At 35.7% G+C, this 23,309-nt stretch overlaps 4 protein-coding genes across 6 annotated transcripts; 2 read left to right on the top strand and 2 right to left on the bottom strand.

Moving 5' to 3' along the window:
- Window positions 1–2,394: 2,394 nt before the first annotated feature.
- Window positions 2,395–7,301, bottom strand: LOC108669455 (peritrophin-44). Of its 3 annotated transcripts, XM_047883472.1 has the most exons (6): window positions 7,168–7,301; window positions 5,370–5,463; window positions 4,321–4,381; window positions 3,968–4,134; window positions 3,386–3,492; window positions 2,395–3,003 (listed from the first exon to the last, which is right to left on the bottom strand). In XM_047883472.1, the coding sequence occupies exons 2-6, from the start codon at window positions 5,384–5,386 to the stop codon at window positions 2,636–2,638; spliced, it is 720 nt and encodes a 239-aa protein (XP_047739428.1). In that variant the 5' UTR covers window positions 5,387–5,463; window positions 7,168–7,301; the 3' UTR covers window positions 2,395–2,635. The 3 variants fall into 3 exon arrangements, with proteins under 3 accessions (XP_047739428.1, XP_047739433.1, XP_018012274.1); XM_047883477.1 differs by lacking the exon at window positions 5,370–5,463 and having other exon boundaries at window positions 7,168–7,298; XM_018156785.2 differs by lacking the exons at window positions 5,370–5,463; window positions 7,168–7,301 and adding an exon at window positions 4,804–4,874.
- A 663-nt stretch (window positions 7,302–7,964) lies between these two features.
- LOC108669454 lies at window positions 7,965–11,416 on the bottom strand. The gene is made up of 5 exons (XM_018156784.1): window positions 11,367–11,416; window positions 10,958–11,024; window positions 10,593–10,768; window positions 9,147–9,253; window positions 7,965–8,918 (listed from the first exon to the last, which is right to left on the bottom strand). Exons 2-5 carry the CDS (start codon window positions 10,994–10,996, stop codon window positions 8,497–8,499), a joined length of 744 nt encoding a protein of 247 aa, XP_018012273.1. The 5' UTR covers window positions 10,997–11,024; window positions 11,367–11,416; the 3' UTR covers window positions 7,965–8,496.
- A 2,836-nt stretch (window positions 11,417–14,252) lies between these two features.
- On the top strand, window positions 14,253–15,862 carry LOC108669456. The gene is made up of 3 exons (XM_018156786.2): window positions 14,253–14,360; window positions 14,842–14,968; window positions 15,288–15,862. The coding sequence occupies exons 1-3, from the start codon at window positions 14,316–14,318 to the stop codon at window positions 15,770–15,772; spliced, it is 657 nt and encodes a 218-aa protein (XP_018012275.1). The 5' UTR covers window positions 14,253–14,315; the 3' UTR covers window positions 15,773–15,862.
- A 2,732-nt stretch (window positions 15,863–18,594) lies between these two features.
- LOC108669453 (low-density lipoprotein receptor-related protein 2) lies at window positions 18,595–20,323 on the top strand. Its single transcript, XM_018156782.1, has 3 exons — window positions 18,595–18,674; window positions 18,982–19,108; window positions 19,798–20,323. Exons 1-3 carry the CDS (start codon window positions 18,636–18,638, stop codon window positions 20,301–20,303), a joined length of 672 nt encoding a protein of 223 aa, XP_018012271.1. The 5' UTR covers window positions 18,595–18,635; the 3' UTR covers window positions 20,304–20,323.
- Window positions 20,324–23,309: the final 2,986 nt, after the last annotated feature.

Raw genomic sequence — 23,309 nt, 5'->3', positions numbered from 1 at the left:
ACTAGTAACAATATAACTAGAAGAACCGCTACAGACTTCACTTCATTCCGAATGATTTTAGTGAAGAACATTCTTTGCCAGGGAGGCAGGGTGCATTACGGAAGAAAATCAATGTGTGGTTTGAAATACTTCTGCTATGTAGTCGAATCTCACGAAAAAATGAAAGAAATTCAGGTATTAGTAAAAGTTAATACTAAAACTGTAAGATTTCTCCCGATTTTAAAAAGTTCGAGATTTAACACCTAATGGAAATTGTCAGCAATAAGAGCTAATGCAGCTTGCATACGATGTCTCTCAGACTGTGGCATGTTAATAATAAAAAGTTACTGCCACTGTTTAAATTTTCAATTTAAATATTCAGTTTTCTATTGCAACTTTGATATTAACCCTAGTCGGACTGCATAATTTTACAACTTTATAATCGTTCCGTGATTAGGTTCAATAAATATTTTACAATCCCACAGTTAATCTGACGGTGGGACAGACCAATAACGCTACTTGCTCGCTACTAGTTTAAGCTCACATTTGGTCTTATTACCACGTTTTTCTTAGTTTCGCTTCGTCTCTGTCATCAAAAATTCAAACCTTAATTTAGAGTACTTCTGAAAGTCCTAGAAACTTGAAATTTGGCATGCATGCTTATGCTGCCTAACAATTCAAGATTTTATCTTCAGAAGTAATAATTAAAAAAATATTTTTTTTTATTTAAAAAAAGCCTAAAAATTCACGGTTGGGAATCGAGTTTTTTTCGCTAAATTTTAGAATTGCTAAAATTGCTAAACTAAAAGGTAAAAAATAAATAAATATACAAAACCATTTTTAAAAACCACGTTTTTCTGGTGTTTACAAAACTAAAAATAATGAAATAAAACAACTAAAAAAAACTTAAAAAAACCACAATTTCTTAACGGACAAAAAAGAAAAACATTTACTCTTACATAACATTTTACATAACTTTAATGTTATGTATGAGTAAATGTTTTTCTTTTTTTGTCCGTTAAGAAAACGTGGTTTTGAAAAGTTTTTTTATTTGTTTTATTTTAGTCCTAATTCCAATGACGTTCATCAATGACAAAGAATATTAAGTTGCAATGAACAAAAACAAGTTGTGTGCACGGTTTAGTCCATTTTCTTATATCAGAAATCATTGAAATAATGATGTTTGAACTTTTTTCCTTTACATGTTGACGTTGAGTACAAATATATCCATTTCAGAATTATATTTCTTTCGCAACCGAAGTTACTATATGTGAATCACACAGCTAACATAAAATAAAAAAATTCCGCGTTCGCATTTAGTTTCTTCAACAAAAGGGCACATGCACAATCTTAACCTGTAATTTACTCTACAATAATTTCTCATCGCGGAATTGAATCATGCGTGTCGGCTGGACGAATATTTCACCAATAACCCAAATGCATCGGTGATGGCTCGTAATATTTGCAAGTGCGTCATTCTGACACGCAGTGCAGAATTGTTCATTCGTCAAATCAGGATTGGCCGCACGGTCGCAACAATTCAGAAAATAAAGCCGAGAAAATTTATGCTTTTTGCTAGTTCTGATTTGATTTTGAAAGTTATCCATCAATAACATATTTCGCATTATTTGCATGCCTGATAGCATGTTTCTTTAGTATTTCCAGTTAAATGATAATATATTTCTCTAGCATATTTCGCATCATGAAATGATTTTCTGTTCGAAAAAAATATCTATTATTGAATAAAAATCGATGATACCTCTGAAAGATTTTCTTAAATTTTCCGCGCCTATCAACATCTTTGTGTGCTTAGTCTAGCCATTACAATCAATTAATTTCGTAGTAAAATATAATTCCCGTAACATGAAACTACGTTTTAATCAACTATAACAGGTCATGCCATATTTGCACAGGCAGCTTATCCTGAACTCAAAATTTCTTATCTATATTTTTCATATTGTGTTAAAAGTTTGCATTCAACAAAATTTACACTCATTACACTTTGGTCGTAAGCCTGCTTCATACTTCACCATCGATCACTCTATCCTGATAAAAAAACGCTTGTTTCGTCATAAGAAAATAGTGGCGTTTCAAAAATATAAAGTTTACCAGGCAGACATTCGGCAAAATATCATAAAAAAGTTTCATCTACCTATTGATTATCTCTCCGGGTTTAGCTTTAATATACTATACCCTTAATTGTGGTTAACCAATTGGACTCAAGCGAATTGTAGTTTTTTTAATTATTGACTCCAAATATAATTGATTAAATAAAATTTTAAACTGTTCTGGAAACATTGGTCGACTGAAAAATACAAGATATCACTATAAAAGATCACTATATTGTCTTTGGTCTTCTAAAAAATCTCAAGCCGTCACAGCGTTTAAATTAAAAAGGTAAAATAATCACCATGCAAAATTTGAAGGTCTTTTATTTTAAAAACTCAAGAAAAATTGTCTGAAAATCTAAGCATTACAAACAAGTCAGCCGTTGTATATAGTATCAAAACAATCTATTCTCATGGTGTTTAAAAAAATATTTAACTTTATTTTCTTATGATAAATGGTTTATTTGCATCAAAGTCTCAGAATATCACATGAATCATCAAGGTAAGATATGCACCTCATGTAATTGAACACTGCCGGCCATGGGAACTTATGCAGCTGGACATGATGGTTCAGTGCAAGTTTTATCACAACTAGTCACGGGAGAAGTGTATTCAACGCACGAATTACTTGAAGGTTCGTAGGAACTGTTGCTAGGACAATCAAAATGAACGTAGCCAGATGGAGGTTCGCAGTAAATGTATCCCTCACAATTGCAGGGGTCAGGCACTCGTCCCTCTTTAACGCAGTATACGGTGCAAGGATTACAAGCACTGTAACATACGCCTGGCTCAGTCGAACACACATTTTTTATATAGTCAAATTCTTCACCCTCTTTACACGAACCTAGTCTATTTTCATTGTTAGCTAAACAAATGTAGTAGTTTTGGCAGTTGTAGGGGTCAGGAATCAAAGTACCTGAGGCAGAAAAGTAAAGAAGAGATGATAATTAGGTCGGAAAGAGCAAACTATATATAATGTCTTTGCAAACGAATGTCTATGCACAGCTTTATCATATAAAAGAAACTCCTTTTCAGAGTATCCACCAAAATAGGGCAACAATATTTTCTATAAGACTCATTGGTAGTAAAAGCTATTATGCTGATCATGAAAAGCATCAGCTATTAATGCTGATGAAAAAAATATATATAAACTATTATTGCATTCCCACTATTAGGTGCATTACCCGAAGAAAAAATTGTGACAAGTGACGAGTCTAAAAGTGGTCGAGTTCTACCTGCAATTAAATTATAAACTGTCAATCTGTTATTCCCTTTAGCAGATCTACCTACGCACTCACCAGGTATCCCACACTGCACATCACAAGGGTTACACAAGTTGTCACAGTACTGGCTGCCGTCGGTAGGTATCGCCTCGCAGTTTGACGTATTATCGTCAAAGTACATCCTGGCGGTAGGTTGGTTTTCATTAGAATTTTCACATTCGCATCAAGAATCGCGGTATACACAGATTTTGGAAGAATTATATCGCAGAAAAATGCGTGCAGAACATGTGGACTATTGACACGCGTTATCGTATTTTATTGTAAATTGCAATTTGCACATTTCTCCAATTATTACTTTGTCAAAAAAATTACAAATTGCATTCAACATTTTATTCTCCAAATCGTAATATAAATATTGGCATCTAAACTATGAAGGTTTTGGTAAATTGAACATTAAAACATTATTGTATCCTCAACTTAAGAAACAACGTTTATGATAATGACACTTTTTTTATCACGCCCACTCATGTATTAAAATGCAAAACTCCGTGTAAAACTAGTGACTTCTGATCAAATGCAGCAGTGTTCGTAAACTATAAACTATCGAGACTTCATCGATCGTCCAAACTCGGGTGGCGATATCGCCTTCGTACTCACCCGGTAGAACAAGTGAGAGCCTCGTCTGAGAGTTGCAGGCTACCGTCACCATCAGGGTCGCTGCAGACGTAGAACTCGAAGCAGTTGCTGGGGTTTTGCACGAGACTGCCTTCACCCGCCGCGTCGTCGCACGATGCGACGCAGTACGCATGCGTACGAACGATCATCTTGGCGGAAATTTAACGTCATGATTTTTATGTTTGCGTGTCTCAAAGAATATTGCGTTATAATATCATACCTTTTACTCCTAAACAAAATGTTTAGAGTTTATACGATCTTTTCAAAATTGCGAATACTTTGAAACATGAGACAGTCCTTAAGATAATTTATTAAATGATTTGGAAGATATTTACCGCGCACATGAGCAGACTTAGAAGCAGGCTATACTCCATTTTTTTCTTCGGAAACTTGATCCTGTAACAGGAAAATTCATAATTATAAGAGAGAGAATATAAGTGCATAAATATAAATATAACAGTCGGGTCATAGAGAGAGTCGCATGATTCCTCGAAAACGTCGATTTCAAGTTCTCTTCAAGTCCTCGTACTAGTGTTGCGGGGAGATTATTGAGTGTATTTTTTTAAAAAAGTATTGCTATTAATGCTGATGAAAAAAATTAGATAAACTATTATCGCATTACCGCTATTAGGTGCATTACCAAGAGAAAAAATTGTGATGAGTGACGAGTCTAACAGTGGCCGAGTTCTACCTGCAATTAAATTATTGGTCGTTACGTGTGTTGAAAAAAAATGAAGAAACACTGGAAAAAGTGGAAACATTAGGTAAAAATCTGAAATAATGTTATAAATACAGGCCAAAAATATCAAATAACGAACCTTTTTTTCTATACAAGGCTAGCTATGAATGTAGGATTCGTGAAACTGTGCCAACACCCACTGATGTTAATTCATTGCACACGTCAGGTAATGAGGTACAACTTATAAGTAGGACGTGAGATAAACATATGTTGTTGCAAAGATAATGCTCTTCAGCAGATAATAGTGAATAGTCAATGTTGATAACGATGACATCAGGTCAGGAAGCGTTTCATAATTGAGTTTGAGACAGTTTACAGCCCTTTACCATTGAATTTGTCGTAGAAAAGTAATGCTATTTAATGTTGTTGGTTGCAGAATAAAGCGAACTTAGCTAAGACTCCGACGCTTTCGCCATCTTTATCTTTCGTGTTACTAAAAGCAGCTCCCACTTTCACAGTCTTCACGGAAAAGAAGTAAATCTAATTTAATTGTCCCACATTCCGTGGCATAAAATAAAGTTTAGAGGTATTGAGTCATCTGGTCCTTCATGTGCCAGCTCATAACCGACCAAGTGGTGACATCAGCTAGAATTCATGTTTAACGGAAGGATATACTATTTCTCATAAATTACGTATTTTCTTTACCTTATCAAGGTATTCATGGGATTTGATATGCACCCCCGCTCATTAGTCACTGGATTATGTGAAGGAGCTCCGGATATTGCGCAATATCGCGAGACTGCGGAAAATTTACGAAAATTAGAAACATTCATCATTGGTTGAATCTGAGTCGCAGAATAAAATGGCAGACTATGGCAAGAACAGTCACCGTAATTCCAACGAGAAAATTCTAAGACCAACTGAATCGTCTGGTGAAAAGACTAATCAACAGAATCGAATTCAAAACGGTAGGAATAAATTTAGATTGTAAAGATTGTTGCCGTCTCCGCCTCATTGATTTTTCCCAATTGCAAATAATTCCAGCCAGCCAGTTTTGTCTCACGCACACTCTTGTAATAAAATGAAAAACTCCGTGTAAAACTAGTGATTTCTTATTAAATCATTGAGTATTGTGTATTGGCAGTGTTCGTAAACTATTCACTATCCTGACCTCGAGTCGAGTCGAGTCAACTTGCTTAGTGATCCCTTTGACAACAACGTCAAACTCGACTCGACTCGACTCGACGAGTCGAGTCGAGTCGACGTTGTTGTCAAGGGTCAAAGGCATCACCAAGCAAGTTGAATTCATCGATAATTTTGAGTTGAAGTTGTTTGTTTGAAATACTCCAAGTCGTAGTTGTTGGTCTAATTACTCCAGTGTAGTCCGAATTAGGAAGAAGTCCACTGCGGACTACATATATATGCAGGTTTCATTCATTATCAAGTAGTGGAAGAGTTTTGCAACACTTTGCAACACTGCAATTTTGAAATGACGTTAGTACAACTTTCTTACCGGACAACAAAGGTTCCAGGAAGATATTTGAGACTTTGACTTATTGATTGAGATTTGAGATTGATTGATTGAGAGATTTGACTTTTTGATTGGTTGTGAACAGCGCTGGTGAACAGAACGGTGGCATCAATAGATTCTCTGAAATGATTGCGTCACTAATGCAGATCCATTGTTCACCGTTAGCCTATTCGAACTCTCTTTCATATTACGGTCCGATTCGCAGTTAACGGATTGATAGTTCTAGACGCGTTCTGGCTCGACTGACTGCTGGTGTTCTGGCTCGACTGACTGTTGGCGAGAGCTTCCAACATTTAAAGGTTATGCCTACATATTGTGGACGCTATAGTAATAATGAGAAACTTCTCACAAACTAGAGGTACAAAGCTTCATTGGGATATTCAAAGAAAAAACTGAAACCTAGTTTGTCTCGAGTACCGTTAGCCCATACAGACCAGACATGCTAACAAGTATACAACAACGAGCCCTTTTCACCGTACACCCCTAAATCATAACACAAAAACGCATGGATGACTTATTGCGGAAACATCTTGCGAAAAGCAAGAGTAACCATTGGCATTAAAAGGCCTAATACCGCTGTTGAAAATTTTGTTCACACATTCATTCACGGCAAACGAGACCTCCCTGATTCCACGAACTAGGTTTTCTCCTCAGGTGAAGTTTATTTGTTTCAAATCTTGCAATACAGTAGGAATTTCTAGGAGCTTTACTCGAAGTGCTCTGAACCTCGAAGTAGAATACAAATCTGGTGCCCATGCGGTCCACCCGGAATGACCATTAAATACACAAAATAGGTTTAATATTCTAATCAAGCTAAGCTCGGCCACAGAATTACCGATAGCTAGTGGTATGTATGCCAGCATTTATGCTATGCATTTTTACATTTTGAAAATTGTGCATATCAACAGAATAGAACTTTAAACTAAAGTCATCGTTGTGTCATGCACCGTACACAAGATCCCAAAGGCTTACCCCCCACTCAAGAGATCATGAAGGTCACCACTGCGGTAATCTAATAACCACAGGAGCGATATTCAGTGAAGCATTTTTTATAAAATTACAGGCTCATTTCTCGTAATTCACGCGACATGAGATTGCAGTCACTCTCGACGCTGATCATTAACAAGAGCACGAACAATGCTGCGCATCCTATTCGTTACGCAGAGTGAACGACAACAAAAGGCGGGAGTATAGCGCAGTTACTTTTTTTTTCTTTTTAAATTTGCGGGAGCCTCTGAAGACTAGTCCAATGCGGCCCCACGACCGAGTTTTGAGTTATAGTTGTTAATCACTTTAAATAATCACTTAAATCGCTTTAATTAATCACTTTAATTACTTTAATTAATCACTTTAATTACTCTAATTAATCACTTCAATCACAATACTTAATTGCTCGCTACCAAATCATTGAAAACCCTGCCTACCTCAAGCTGCCTGCACGGCTCAAAATCTCCCTAGCACCTGTTGAAGAGAATATAGCGCAGTTACAGTGCGACTGCGACCGTATGCTTTATGAAGGAATAAAAACCAGTTGTTCATCCGAAAGTGGTTTGAATCAGTGACAAAATTTCTTACAAATATACATTACAACGTAGGAGAATGTTGGCTTTTAAAAAGTCCTGTAGAACATAGTTTACCTGGTACCACATCAAAATGGGCAGGACAATTAAATGCTTACTACCATATCACGTTCAGGCCACTCTACGTTAACGGACTAACATTCTTAGTCTCGTAGGACTCGCAAGCTTCAGGTAAGTGAATCATTTATGATATATTTTTCCAGTATATTTTTAATGCACAAAATGTTCATTCCAACACAAAACGTTGTGGAGAGAATACAAATTAGTAACTTGGTGCGTGATAAGGATTTTTCATTTTGTTAATAGTTTACGACAATTTTACTATAAATTTTATGAATTAAAATGTATTTATAATAATTCATGTATTACCTTACGGATTGAGCTACATTACAGTGTAGCATGAGGGCTTCTTGACAAAATTTGGTCCTAACATCTCGAAATATGGTAAAAACAACGTCCAAAGTTATTAAAAAAAAGCACTGCCGGAAAGAAATAAAGTGCATTGAAGGAACTTGAGAACGTTTCTTTTGTATGACGCTTTAACTAAATGTAGAACACGATTTCATGAGCAGGCTATGCTGTTTAACCCGAAGCTTAGGTAACTATAAAAAATGTGCGTTCAATACATAAGTTTGTTATATGATCCAATACTAAAATCAAGAACATACTTCAAACAACCTCTCGACTTCTCAATCAATATCAAGCCTGGCTGCAGACACTGCTACTGCTGATCAGCCGTAGTGGTAGGTGAGGTCTCAGTTGTGGTACTTGTAACAGAAGTAGTGGTAAGATCGTCGGTGCAAGTATTATCACAAGTTTGATTTGGGTCACCGTATGGAACGCACTTCTGAGAACCGATTTCATATTGGTGATCAGGAGGACACTTGAACTCTGTTTGACCGTATGGAGGTTCACAATAAATGTATCCTTCGCAGTCAAAAGGGTTGGGCACTTTGCCCTCATGAACGCAGTATACTTTGCATGGATCGCAGGACTTGTAACACACAGCATCAGAGGTGGCCACACAGCTTCCCTGGATGTAGTCGAAGCTTTGATCATCACCACAGTTAGAAATTATGGATTCATTGTTCGCCAAACAAATGTAGTAGGAATCACACGCATACGGGTCGGGAATTAAAGTACCTGGGAAAGAGAAAAAAATTACTAATCTTTTTTTTTTTCAAGGCTTGTTTAGAGGAGCAGCAAAAATTTTTCCACTTCAAATTCAAAAATTCGTTACAAAACATAACAAATAACCTACGAATACCGATTCATCAGAATAAAGTTGCAATATCCCTGTTTTTCTATAATAATTATTATTTTAATGCGTATGTATTCATTTACGGCTGACCAAACTGAGTGCAAACCCACCAGGCGCCTCGCACTTCAGATCGCAAGGATCGCACAAGTTTTCGCAATACGCGCTGCCATCTGAAGGAATCGTCTTGCACTTAGACGAGCTCACATCGAAGTATGTTCTGCCGGTAAGAGAGATTTTAAATTTTTTACTTAGAAGAGTAGCCTAAGTCATTCTGTAACTTTTATAACACTAACCTTTGGTAGTGTTACAAAAATTCCCATAAACGGGTATCCGGTAATTGTCACCATTATTGTAAAATTTGCACCAAATTTAATTTAAATTATTTCAAAAACCCCGGAACGTACGACAGTAATGAAGACATCTGTTAAAAATTCAATTTGACAAGCATAAACTGTTAGTGATAGTCATATTTTATGATAATGAACCGATAGCAGCAGCCATTGGAAAGCATATCGCATATCTACTCGTATCATGTCACAGACTTCGATCCAGGCTTTTATGTTCAGCCAAGCAACAACTAACTTCTTCAAGGAAATAAATTACATATCTCATTTCTCGAGATGGAGCACGTCTATCCTAAGATTTTTTGCTGCTTGTCTAATTAATATAATATCTTGAAAAATTCACAATATCCTAGTCTAGCCAGGATAATTATGAATCCTAACAAAAGAACAACGCGGCTGACCGCAACTCTACTTATAATGAGCAATGTCAGTAGAACTGCGCCGCTTGAAATACACAAAGAACGTTCATGAGGATTCGTTATATGAACAAATGTCATCTTGAAACTGAAAACTTCCGGTGAAAAAATAAATGCACAGTCATCGTATGATATACGAAGTAAATTTGTGATAGTCTCAAATTTTTCAACCACAAAACAGAAAATAAAAAATCACACGTTTATCGAAACACGGCCTAAAACGAGCCCAATACGTCAAAAGCAACATAGAATTATAAAAAGAAAATCTGAAAACCGATTATATATGAGAAAAAAAAACAGAAAATAAACATGCAGGCACTTCCAGACTCACACTTCAAAACAATTAACTTCTTGTTTACACGTTCATTGGAGTCAGACTTGGCAGTCAAGAAAAATCAATCTTTACTTGCATTTCGTTTCGAATCGCGCCAACAAGAACAGTTCACGCATCGAGTTTCAGACATCGCGTCCGGTGATTTCATTAAACCAAAGTAAAATTGTAACTCGGGATTCGTTCCTCGTGGTACGACTGTACAGCTATTCTACGTCGAAAATAATCGAGACAACCTTAAGCTAATTATACATGCTCAAGAATGAGACCAGACGCGAAAGGAGCACTATGACTGAATCCAATATGAAAATAATGAAGCCTCTCAATCCCGGAAATTTTAATAATCGAGGTAGGGTATCATTCAATTAAGGTAGTGTATCATTCAATAATCAAGGTAGTGTATCATTCAATTATCAAGGTAGTGTCAACCCGACAATTAGTTAACCAAGTTGTTTTTGTTCTTACCCGTTCGGACACTTGATAGGTTCCGGAGATAGAGTCAAATTGTTTCCGCCCAAAGGGTCGCTGCAGACGTAGAACTCGAAGCAGTTGGCCGGGTTGGGAACGCGGCTGCCTTCAGTGATGTTAACCGTCGAGTCTTTACATGTCGGGACGCACGACGCACGCGTTCCAACGAGCATCTGAACTCAAATAAAATATTTTAATTGTTAAGTTCTGCCACCAGATTAATTAAAAATTATTTTGAATATAAAATCACTTCTTTCCCATATGTTTTTTTAAATTTTATAAATATTTAATGTAAATTTGTGTTCCTTTAAAGTATTTTTAAACCTTCAGCAATTCAAATAAAATGTTATAATTATATTTACCATCCAAATAAGTAAAATTGAAGCCAGTCTTAGTTCCATATCGGCCTTCCCGTACGTTATCTTGTACCTGGAAAAACAACAGTTATATCACAAGTTCTGACCAATGGCAGAATTAATTATCGTGGCATTTATAAATCAGCAAAGTTATTCAGTAGCAAGCTTGTTCAGTTTTACTAAAGAAATTTTGGTGCTAATTGTGCGCAATGCACGGTCTTAATTAGTCTATTTTACGTACGGATTTACGATACTAAAATGATTCAAGTGAGGGAGTAATATTCAAATTGGATGAGTTGTACCTAAACATTTCTAATGAGCTGTTAATTTTACTCATAACAAGACATATTAACCAAAAAATGAAACTAGTTGGGTAAATAATTTTTAAAAATATGCAAAAAAACTCCATACCCACCAAACTGCAAGGCTTGTTGTGACTGATGGCTTCGTGCAACTGTGGACCAGTGATACAGATTCTTAACCAGATTACAAGGGACGGCTGACCATGAGAAACAACACATGCTCTAGCATTATTGTGAAAAATCAACACACTTCTTTCACCAACATAGTACGTCTTTATGACAATGACCAACTTCAGCCTCGGAAAAAGCGCCAAATAGTGGTAATTAGAATTTGATCACTGGTCAAGATTTGAATGTAACTAACAGACGCTGTAGACCATTAGATACGGAAAGAGACTCACTAGTTGTAAACTATTGATTAGAGTTAGTCACTAAAATAAGTTAAGCTTAATCATAGTTTAGTTATACTGTATATGATTGCGTCTAAGGAAATGTAAAAATTTCAATCTAAAATCTCAAACAAATTTGAATACAACGTGATTAAACTTTAACTTGCAAGACAACCTTGTTTTTACAACACTTCTCTTTAACTTCACTTCTTGTCTGTTTGTTTTTTTGTCTGTCTGCTACAAATCTTATAATCAATATTTAATACACTTCTACCTGTCCAATTGATCTAAAATTTGGCACACTTACGCAAAGTTGAAGACAATGCATGAATCAATTAACAGAATATATAATTTTAAAATAAAAAAAAAATTTTTTTAATTTGAAAAATTGAAAAAATAATTTTGTCTTCTACAGATCTTATAATCGATATTCAACACACTTCTACCTGTCCAATCAATCTGAAATTTTGCGCACTTGTGCAAAGTTGAAGACAAGGCATGAATCAATTGACAGAATAAATAATTTTGAAAATTTATTTTATTTTTTCATATATTAATATTTAAAAAAATAAAAATGAATTTTTACTAATATATGAAAATAAAATTAGAAATTCATTGTAGATGTGTAACATAGGAGACACTGTATTCTTTAGAAGTGTTGTCTTCAAAAAGTAATTTTTAAGCGCATAGTATTATTACGCAGCATCTTCGTTAATGAAGTCGGGGCTGCATATCAAACTTGTGAACTCTTCAATAAACCACAGAAGACAAAATCGAATAGACGTAAAAATTAAATTTTCAATTTGAGGTAGACATTACATTAGGAATAATCTAATTAACACACACTATGTGCAGAATGCCAATTTTCTTTCCCTTTCTACTTGTGAGAAACTTTTAATGAATATCAATAGGTTGATGGGAATAAAAACGAACATGATGTCTCATATCAGTGTCGCAGGTACCTTTAAACGCTCCCATTCCCATCGTTTACCATGATTCACGTATAATGAATTATTAGAGAGTTATTGTTATATTATTTATTGTTATTATTATTATTATTATTATCATTATTATTATTATTATTATTATTATTATTATTATTATTATTATTATTATTATTATTATTATTATTATTTTTATTATTGTTATTAGAGAGTTACATAGTTATGCTCTATTGAGATGAGTAGCACTGTCATTATATTTTGCAGTAATGTGGGTACAAAACCAATGTGCCATTCCATTTATTAGAATTTTTCGTGTTAGGTCTTTAATCTTGTTTTTATATTGAAATATATCATTAGTTTTGCACTAAAAAAGCAAAAAATGTCAAGTCTTAGCTGAAAACTTGAAAGAAAACTATTTATTCGAAAATTTAAGTAAGAAAACACTTCTTGGACGTGGTGACTGAGGTAAAATGTGTTTCGAAATGTCGAGTTACAGATCAATGTTTTGTAAATTATTCTTACTTATGATTTTGGTAGAGATGGCCAGATATCTTCATCGAATATTTTCACCAAATATATGATTATGCACATCGAGCAATTTCACGAATACTCCGCCGGACCGTAAGTTGCGAACCTTTTAGATGTCTACAGATTATACGAGTGCATAAAAATTAAATGTGAGGATCTGCAGTTCTACATTGTCATCATTTGCAGTGGTTTTTTCGAAACACTATTCTATTCCTCAACTTAAGATTGATAGTAATAGGTTATTAAAGTATTTTAACGAAGCTTAATATTGACGGGCTTTTCATGTCCTTTTCTTTGCATGAAGAAAACACCGTCATAACATAACATAACCTCGGCGACAGGTCTACGGCCTAATAAACGCTGAAACCGCTATTATTATTATTATTTTTTTTAATAAAACATAACATAGGGATCTCGGCGCTGAAGTGTAGGCCTGATGTGGCCTGTCGCCGATTCTTTTCCTTTTCGTGCCTTGTTCACAAAGATCTAATATCGTTTCATTTGACCGGATCTTTTCATGACTGACGATAGTTTGAAATAGCTACTCGACTTCCACCGGGTTCGATATGGTGCTAGGCATTTCAAATCTGAACATATATTTTTCCGTGAGTCTTTAAGAACCCTCAGCATTGCTGCTGACCATTTTCAAAAAGTTTAATTTTAATCCATCTTATATGCCTATTCCTTTTTGTTTTGTTACGATGAAATAGTGTCGAGCATTCATATTTGACTATTGGACGGTAAAAGATAAACATTTGAAAAAATTTTAAAATTCACCGAAAATCTTTAGTCAAAAAATAAGTTGTATTGACAAAGCTAACTAATTATATTGACTTGATATTGACTTAATATGGACGGTATTGATATTAACATTAATTTATATATATTTTTGCGTAATATATTATATTATTACGCAGAAATATTGATCTCTTATAGCGTGTGACAGCTCTATTGTAAAGGCAGCTGGCGTGACCTTCTTATGGTCGATGTAACCGATAACTGATTATATTTCGTCACATGTAATTCATGGAAAATCTTAGTCAGAATTTCTTCGACTACGTAATCTAGTTTACAGGTATTCAGGTGTATGTTCTCATGTAAATGGTACTTATTCTTTATTAAATTATGAGAAATTCGCATGATTTCTGAGTACCTTTATCCACTCGCCTCTAGTCAGTAACGATTAGATCTAGTACGAGTCATGTTCAGGTTTGTTGTGTGCAGCTACTTCATCATTTTGAGCCTTGTAAGTAACAAAATATAGCATACACTCAAATGTATAGCCCTGTCTTTTATTACAGAATTGTTCTCTTTATAGAAAAATGTTGAAGACCGTCCAATCGGAAAATTTTCTAGGATTTTTTTAACGTCGATCATTCGATTAACTTTAAAATTGGGAACATATGTCATAAAACAATGTCTTGATTTATCAATGCCAACATTATTTTTTCCATGTACCTTTACAATAAAATATATTTCACAATATCTTGGTAGCATTGCAAGGCATTTTTTTAATTGTATTTGTAGATGATCAAATCTAGACCGTAGTGACTGTCAATCCGATCTAATTCGGAGCAGCGTTTATTCCTAAGGAATCCAATCGCATTAAAGACTATAAAATGCATATTGCGTTTTAATTCATTCCCATAAATGTGAACATATCTAGAAGACTGATCACAGCTGTAATCTGTCGATATCTTTTGCTATGAATTGACGGTAAATTTCAGCCCGTGGCGCTGAGCCAGAAGTCCAAATGCGCGCCTACGTGTAGCGGCGTGACCGAGTCCGGCACTCTGGTGCCAGACCCCAGCAACTGCCTCGGCTACTACACCTGCGTGGACGTCTTCGGAGACGGTAAGAGCGCAAGGACAGTTATGATAAATCTGTACAACACACAAGCTAAAGTGGTGGAAAAATTGCTTTCTTGGGCGACACGCCCAAGATAAATATGACTCAGTTTGAGACACTATCGAAACCATTTTTGCTGATCTAGTAATGAATCCACGGGCCAAAATATTCGTAGATAAAATCATTGAGATTGTTGTAATAATTGTCCGTCATTGACATCATTGACTCTTGTAACAGAGACTTGCGCGGGAATTTCAAAATGAGATAAAACATTTACTTCACCGGTCCTCCCAGCAAGACCCTAACGCTACCCTGACATTTTCAGGTAATTTTGTGCTCTCGTCCCGAGAAGTGTGCCCAGACGGCTACTTCTTTAACACCTTCCAGAATCCTGCCCACTGCTCCCTCATCTCCGACGCTCATGTCGATTACTGCACGGGCTTCTGCAACCCCTGCGAGATTCAGTGCTCTGTAGCTGGCACCCTAAGACCTGACCCAAATTCTTGCACGACATATTACCTTTGTTTAGTCGGAGGAGGTCATCAGAAATTTGAATGCGATGCCGGCACTTACTTCGATTATATTGCTGAAACTTGCATCTCATCTACTGGAAACTGCTACCCATACTGTGACGAATGTAACCCGTACTGTGTCGAACCAGGTAACATTGTCGATCCCTACGATTGTCACAGTTTCTATTCATGTGATCCACCCTTCATTACGCAGTTCACTTGCCCAAATGGCGAAGTATTTAACGCTGACACTGGTTCTTGTAATGCTGCAGAATGTGTCATTCAATGCAGGCCATAATGTTTCAAATAACCTTGGGAAATCGGCATCAAACTCAACGGTAAATAATTTGAGGAATTATCTCTGACCACAATACATCAGAAACTTTGATCATTGTTTTTTTCACCTGATATATTCATAGTTACTGTGTCGTAATTTGATCTTGGCCTTTTTGTGAACTGACCTATTTTTGTAAGTTATCGGAAGTTAGATTAATCCACCATTTTATTATCCAACTATATGGGCATCATTTAAATAAAAAAGCCGTTTGGAGGATGCTTTATCAACCCAATTTTCTAGTTTGCTTTGGCTGCGTTTTTACATATTTTTCGTGTGGGGATCAGGCTGGAAAATTATGTATTTCTGATTTAAAGCTTCATTTCAATCGCTTTTCATAATGTAGATCAAACTCCTGTTACATGATTCAAAATTAGCTGTCAAAAATTGCGATATTATTATTGACAAAAATTAGAAGAAGATGGTTGGCGGTACATCTACAATAATAGAATACATCAAAGAGATTCTTAATTACTGCTGAAGTGCATGGCCAAGAATTGTGCCACAGCAGGATCACTTTTACTAGGTATGGTAACATGGGGCAGCGAGCCCACTGCGGGTCACGGGCCCATAGCGGGTTTCTCGCTAAGTATGGCAGATATTGGTCCGTGTTCTCTACCGCTTGGGCCCATTGCCCCAGGGGTGGGGCAATGGGCCCATTTTGACACTTTTTACAAAATAGTGTTTCATTAAAAATTGAATAACTCTATAGGCGTCTAATTCACATCATACATTCCTCATTAGTTGTACCTTTAAACAAAACAAAGAACCACCTCGTATCAATTAAAACTTCATCACAAATTTAGTTTAAAAAAAGTGGGGGGCGCGCTGCCCCACGTTACCCTACTTAAAGAAAAGTCGTTGGCGAAACAAAAATATAAAAAATATAACTCAGTACTCACTGCAGTGAGTGACAGAGAGCACATTTTCTCGTCGACGAAAACGTGAAGTCACGGACGGACGGACAGACGGACATGGCGAGCACAATAGTTCATTTTTTCCATAAATGAGAAAATGCGCTAAAAATAGAAAATGTTTAAGCTCAAGAGTTCTGCATTAACTACTACCTTCCAAACATCAAATCAAACGCCTTAAAACATTTCCATCGTTTGATTCTCGCTGCAAGGACGTTGGAAAGTCCCCACTCAAAAGCAGGTAAACGCTTCAACGTGTACAGGACATGAATCACAAGTCTATTATATAGTACTTGATGCTGAACATGCTCTTATATATACTAGCTAGAGATTCCCGCAGTAATATTTGCCATGTATGCTCATGGCTTGGAGTAAATATCTTAAACCATTTACGAACATTTACCAGTAATTCTTATTCAGTAAAATAATATTAACATTTTCCGGATGACCCAAAACTCGTTAAATTAAGCAACTATTCATAGTATAGTAGTATTGGTTTGATTTCCTAATTCGTTCCGAAAAAGCTGTCAAAGAATTGGATGAATTTTTTTGCAAACTGTAGTGAAGGTAGTACTCATATTATCTAGCGACATTACCTAAAAATTAACATCAAATTAATAAATTAGTTTATTCCTGATAATTGTTAGGCCCTGACGTTATTAACCCTTTTATGAGCATAGGCATATTTTGCATTTGCTTTTTTTAAAAATTTATGAGATAAATTTTTCATTTATTTACTTACACCGAAATGTAAGACATACCACAAACAACTAATTTCATTTTATCTCTAACATCATAGAATGAATTAAGATAAATTGCCTGCACGTTCGTCCGAACTTTGAATAGAATTTTGAAACTGTTAAAAACTTACATTGTCTTGAAACACTTTCTCGTGAGAGTGAAGGTGAAATGTTAAGATATCCAAAAAAAGAATAATTACGGCTCGAATTTTTAACGTGAAATTCATTAATTGAATATTCTACTGCGTGCCCGTAATAGTAGAGACTCGCCACAACTTTAGGTTTATTTAGCAAATGAAAATTAATTAGAAACTAACATGTGTTTCGCCAGCAGTAAGTCTCCCACCTTGCATTCAGAATTAAGTGGATACGTGGAGGCATAGGATACATAGTGGATACATGAAGTTTCAATACGTGGAGGCATAGGATACATAGTGGATACATGAAGTTTTAATACGTGGAGGCATAGGATACATAGTGGATACATGAAGTTTTAATACGTGGAGGCATAGGTCGCGTACGTAAACAGATGTGGACTCAAAGGATGGTTCTGTATTGACGTCTGTGGTTTCCCAACATATGTTGCTCCACGGCCACAGCGCTGAGGTGACGTAATCTAAAAACTGTATTTTCTCTAAAAACGCGTTTCATATTGCACTATAAATTGCATGTTGATAAAATTCTTTCATATCATTATGTTATGAAAGTCAATTAGATTGTTGTAGAATGTCGATTTTTTTACATCTAGAAGAGAATTACTCTCAATTAATTAAAATTCAAGATAAAGTTCATCTCCATTACGTTGTCACTTTCCAAGCAGGACATTGCCATTATGATCATTGTAATACCTCGAATGAATAATCTCACCATCTTGAAATAATTATCGTTTCTGTTCTTGTTTGTCGAAAAACAAAATGGTTATCTTTTTTTCCTTATTCGTTGATGAGCAGCTTAAGTTTTCGCTTACGACCCTTCACGGGAGATCAAGGTTCAAAAATTAACCAGAAAGATGGCAACATATGTTCTTGGAAATCTCTTCTCCGTCACATGGTCAACTTTCCGCATATCACTTCAGATGTACAGATAACATATAAAACCCACCACTATACTGCACACGATAGTACCACCTCAGTTCATCAACAGCATTTGGGTCAGAACCTCACACCTCTCATTATGATTATTCTTGGTGCTTTCTTAACTTTTCTACTTGTGGTAAGTAAGCGTAGCAGATTTAATTTTTGTTATCTCGCTTCGAGCTTCTTACTGTATAATTAGTTTTACTTGATTGATAAACTTTTAAATAACAAAGTTAGGGCGCTGGACAGCGTTCGCTTCAATTTCAATAATTTCATTTCGATGTTTGTAACAATATTTAGTATTAACCCGTCGAAGTCATTTATTGGTTACTATAAGTAACCATATCCGTTTGACCTTATCACGGATCTCTGAAGAGATAGGAGAAATTTTTCGCCGTTGTTATTAGTCAAGATCTTATTTTGAAATTTACGGTAAATTTCAGCCCGTGGCGCTGAGCCAGAAGTCCAAATGCGCGCCTACGTGTAGCGGCGTGACCGAGTCCGGCACTCTGGTGCCAGACCCCAGCAACTGCCTCGGCTACTACACCTGCGTGGACGTCTTCGGAGACGGTAAGAACGCAAGCACAATAATTACTATAAATCTAGACAACACACAAGCTAAAATCGCAAAAAATTGCATTCTGACTTATATGCGACACATCCAAGGAAAATATGATTCAGTTTTAGAAACTTGCTCTTATCACTACGATAGCTCATATGAGTCATATCACTACGTCACAGTAAAAAGAATACGCATAGCACAGATGAAACGAAATAGTCCTTTTTGATAGTAAGAGCGAACATTAAACACCAGTCGTGGTAATACTGAGTGAAATACTTGCCATCAGGTTCTAATCTAGTTTAATTATTTACAATGCACTCAAGTCTCAGTGCAATCAAAAACTTTTAGTCATTAATTACTCTAAAATAGATGTTAATGTGAATTTTGCTCTATTTTATTATATTCAGCTGCACAATACATGGCTGTCATCACTTTGCCCAAGATGAAAGTGAAAAAAAAATTCCCTGGAATATATGACAATATTTCTTGCACCATTACCATTTTCTACAAAACAAGAATGAAGCTCAAACTTTGAACAACTGAAAAATTAATTCTCAATGGCAAAAACTTAAATGTAATACGTAATAAAGGTTATCAGTACTCATTAGCAATAATATTATTTTACAGAAAACCATTGTCTATGAACTCCGGACATCCATCCAGTACGCCCCTAACGCTACTCCTTCATCACTTGCAGGTAATTTTGTGCTCTCGTCCCGAGAAGTGTGCCCAGACGGCTACTTCTTCAACACCTTCCAGACTCCCGCCCGCTGTTCCCTCATCTCCGACGCTCATGTCGATTACTGCACGGGCTTCTGCAACCCCTGCGAGATTCAGTGCTCTGTAGCTGGCACCCTGAGACCTGACCCATATGATTGCAGGGCCTATTACCTTTGTTTGAGCGGCGGAGGACATCAGAAATTCGAATGCCCCGGAGGTTCAGATGGGGCCTATTTCGACTTCGAGGCTGAAACTTGCGTCGATTATAATGATAAATGTTACCAATTCTGCGACAAATGTGAGACTTATTGTGTCAAGCCGGGTAATATTGTTGATCCATATAACTGTCAAGGCTTCTATGTGTGTGATCCACCCTCCATGACCCACTTCGATTGTCCCAATGACGGCTATTTCGATGCTGACACCCAGTTATGTTCAGAAGTAAAAGTTAATTCTACCTGTACCTCAATTTGCCATGAATGAAATCCTGATACTTAAAAGAACTTCATCTTTTCATTTCTACCTGAATTCAGCGTGAATCGTTGGAACACATGCATGTAGATAATTTGTTTCAAAACAGAGCCAAGCGGGTAAAAATCATAGAACACTAATCGCAGTATAACGTTTCACTCAAACAATCCGTAGTGGTACAAGCAAACAGTAGAGCAAAATCTGATTTTCCTGTGATATGAATGCACTCAATGGAGAATCCGTGCTCACAGTTCAAATGAAGTGCAATATTCACCTGACGACTGCGTTATGGGCCGTTAGTTTCATGTTCTGAATTTATTTTTGAATCACTTTATGCTCCAGCATCGGGAGCTTTCGTATTTTTTGTACTTCGATAAACCAGAATCCCTTTATTCCTAGTATCAAATCATTACTAAGCTAGAAATGCACAACTAAAACAGTTCCAAACTTAAAAATGTTAGAAATTTGAAATTGTACAAGTCAGTTTTCCTGTATTTTGTTCATTTCATTAACTGCGCTCGAGCAACTCAGCGCCCGCTTAAGATCGCTCTTTTCAGAGCATCGCTGTCACCGTCTAATCTCAAGAACAGTCAAAACGAATATCTTGCTGAGATCTAACACTGGCTCATTCAGGAGTGTTATTTACTTTCAATGGAACAAAACCATTGAAATAGGATAATTAAACAGTTAAATGAAAATCATTTTTTTATTTATAATTGTTACTGATTATCACAAGCAACTTTCAGAAAATTTTGTTCACTAAATAGATAAATAGCACTAATGATTTCATTTAATTAGATAAAGGTGGTATTCAATTTGTTTTCCAATTCTAACACTTTTTTGTGAATTGATTGATATATATTTAGACGCTATCGAAATTTTATTACAACTGACTCTAAGGAACTTTTTTGCAGACGCGCGGAAAGTTTTTCACTCATTTAGAAATTTAGGATCAAAAATCTAAAAAATACAAAGAATTCTACGTAGTCCTATTCTCCGGTGTCCGTCATGAACCGAGGCACCATTGCCACATTTCTCCAGTTGTCTATCACAAGATAAACAATATTTACAACATGTTTCTCACTCAGATATTCTTATCAGAGCAAACCATCGACAGCTGTTTGTTCTTAGATTGTGTCAAGAAAAATGTCCTACTGCAACACTGTGGCCCCCGTAGAATTTCTGAAATAAATTCGTGGTATTTCATATGTTAGTGGGTATTAAATTAATTTTTAGGAGGTATAGTTATTTTGAATATGTAATCAATCGATGAGACAAATTTAAAATGAAGGAAATACTATAAAAAATATTTCAGTTACTCTCCATAAATTATCTCTATTCATAAAGAGGGTTAAGGAACGGAAATTAAGTTGTCATATTAGGAATTTTATAGTTGAAATTATTGGAAAGTTTTAAATTAAAATTAAATTAACTCTCGAATTTTTGCTTCGTCTATTGTTCTTTGTATTTATTTTTCCACTAAGACATATGTCAGCAGGAAATTGCTAAGTATGATTTATCTGTATTAAGTTTTACGGTGACCGGGAGCAGCTGAGCCCAGTAATGTGCTAAATATTTGATGGTATTTGCATGTCAATATGTTAACGCAATAGCTGCTTCATTAATTTTATTTTAATCAAACGATTTTAAACCTACCGTTCGTGGAAAATATTTGATCAAAAGGCCAGTCTTTGAGATCTGCGAACTAGTCAAGAAAAGTACAAGAATCGGCAACAGGCCGATTCTTCAGTGCCAAATTACTATACTATACTAATATGTTCAAAGATATTACGCTTTAATACGTTCAAAATCGCTCCTACAGATGACGTTTTAATACGTTCAAACTCGCTCAAAGACATAACGCTTTAATGCGTTTAAATTCGCTCAAACATACAACGCGCTTTAATGCGTTAAAACTCGCTCAAAGATACAACGCTATCATGCATTTAAACTCGCACAAAGATATAACACTTTAATGCGTTTAAACTCGCTCAAACATACAACGCTTTAATGCGTTTAAACTCGCTCAAAGATATAACGCTTTAATGCGTTTAAATTCGCTCAAACATACAACGCTTTAATGCGTTTAAACTCGCTCAAAGATACAACGCTGTCATGCATTTAAATTCGCACAGATATATACACTTTAATGCGTTTAAACTCGCTCAAAGATATAACGCTTTCATGCATTTAAACTCGCTCAAAGATATAATGCTTTAATGCGTTTAAACTCGATCGAATATATAACACTTTGATGCGTTTAAACTCGCTCAAATATACAATACTTCGATGCGTTCAAACGCGCTCAAGGAGATAAAGCTTAAATGTATTCAAATTCGTTCAAAGCGATTACTACGCTCTAATGCCTTATCTTTGCACAATTGCACAGGGTTTTCTTTGCCAATAAAATCCATTATGTTCTTAATGTCTTTTTTAATTTATATATTCCAGTCTTACCTATATTTCACTCACAGCACAAATAAACACCATCTTTGGTCATTAAAATTTAACTACTTTTTTCTATTTGTTCTCTAACACTATATGAGTAAATATTTGTAAGTTTCCTTTAAAATTATTTCTTTTTAAATTCTACAATAATTAATTTGTTCTAACATTATCTCAGCAACGTTGGGGATAAATTATAAAAATATGAGATTTTATACAAGTTTTACTTACTTTTAAGTTACTTTTTAAACCACCTCTCTGATAAAATCAAGTTATCGTCAGGTCGACAAACTTTCTTCATTCATTATATAACCGACAGAACGCCCCATCACGTCCGGTTTCCGATAAGTCTTCCTTGCAGCGGATTTGAGTGGCACCAATAATCCTCTCTTCTTCGGAAGCCCAGCTCTTTTCGACACCGGAAGGCAAAACTTCAAATATCGGGGACATTTTTCAACATTGCACGACAGACATGTCAAAATTCTCAGAAATAAGTAAACGTTAATTTATCATAAACATTATTGAAATCCATACTGCTTTCTTCTGCGATATTGTCGTGTGTGTGAATGAATT

The sequence above is a fragment of the Hyalella azteca genome, unplaced genomic scaffold, assembly GCF_000764305.2.
Source record: "Hyalella azteca isolate HAZT.00-mixed unplaced genomic scaffold, Hazt_2.0.2 contig1645, whole genome shotgun sequence".
NCBI classification, from domain to species: Eukaryota; Metazoa; Arthropoda; class Malacostraca; order Amphipoda; family Hyalellidae; genus Hyalella; species Hyalella azteca.
This window is presented reverse-complemented; position numbering and strand designations above follow the sequence as displayed.

Coding starts and splice junctions, on each gene's coding strand:
- LOC108669455 (XM_047883472.1), bottom strand. Junction 4,135..4,320: donor TAAGTCTGCTCATGTGCGCG/GTAAATATCTTC, acceptor ATTTCCGCCAAG/ATGATCGTTCGTACGCATGC. Junction 3,493..3,967: donor GCTCTCACTTGTTCTACCGG/GTGAGTACGAAG, acceptor ACCTACCGCCAG/GATGTACTTTGACGATAATA.
- LOC108669454 (XM_018156784.1), bottom strand. CDS start 10,996: ATGGAACTAAGACTGGCTTCAATTTTACTTATTTGGATG. Junction 10,769..10,957: donor CAATTTTACTTATTTGGATG/GTAAATATAATT, acceptor ATTTGAGTTCAG/ATGCTCGTTGGAACGCGTGC. Junction 8,919..9,146: donor TCTGAAGTGCGAGGCGCCTG/GTGGGTTTGCAC, acceptor TCTCTTTCCCAG/GTACTTTAATTCCCGACCCG.
- LOC108669456 (XM_018156786.2), top strand. CDS start 14,316: ATGTTCAGGTTTGTTGTGTGCAGCTACTTCATCATTTTGAGCCTT. Junction 14,361..14,841: donor ACTTCATCATTTTGAGCCTT/GTAAGTAACAAA, acceptor GGTAAATTTCAG/CCCGTGGCGCTGAGCCAGAA. Junction 14,969..15,287: donor CGTGGACGTCTTCGGAGACG/GTAAGAGCGCAA, acceptor TGACATTTTCAG/GTAATTTTGTGCTCTCGTCC.
- LOC108669453 (XM_018156782.1), top strand. CDS start 18,636: ATGATTATTCTTGGTGCTTTCTTAACTTTTCTACTTGTG. Junction 18,675..18,981: donor TCTTAACTTTTCTACTTGTG/GTAAGTAAGCGT, acceptor GGTAAATTTCAG/CCCGTGGCGCTGAGCCAGAA. Junction 19,109..19,797: donor CGTGGACGTCTTCGGAGACG/GTAAGAACGCAA, acceptor CATCACTTGCAG/GTAATTTTGTGCTCTCGTCC.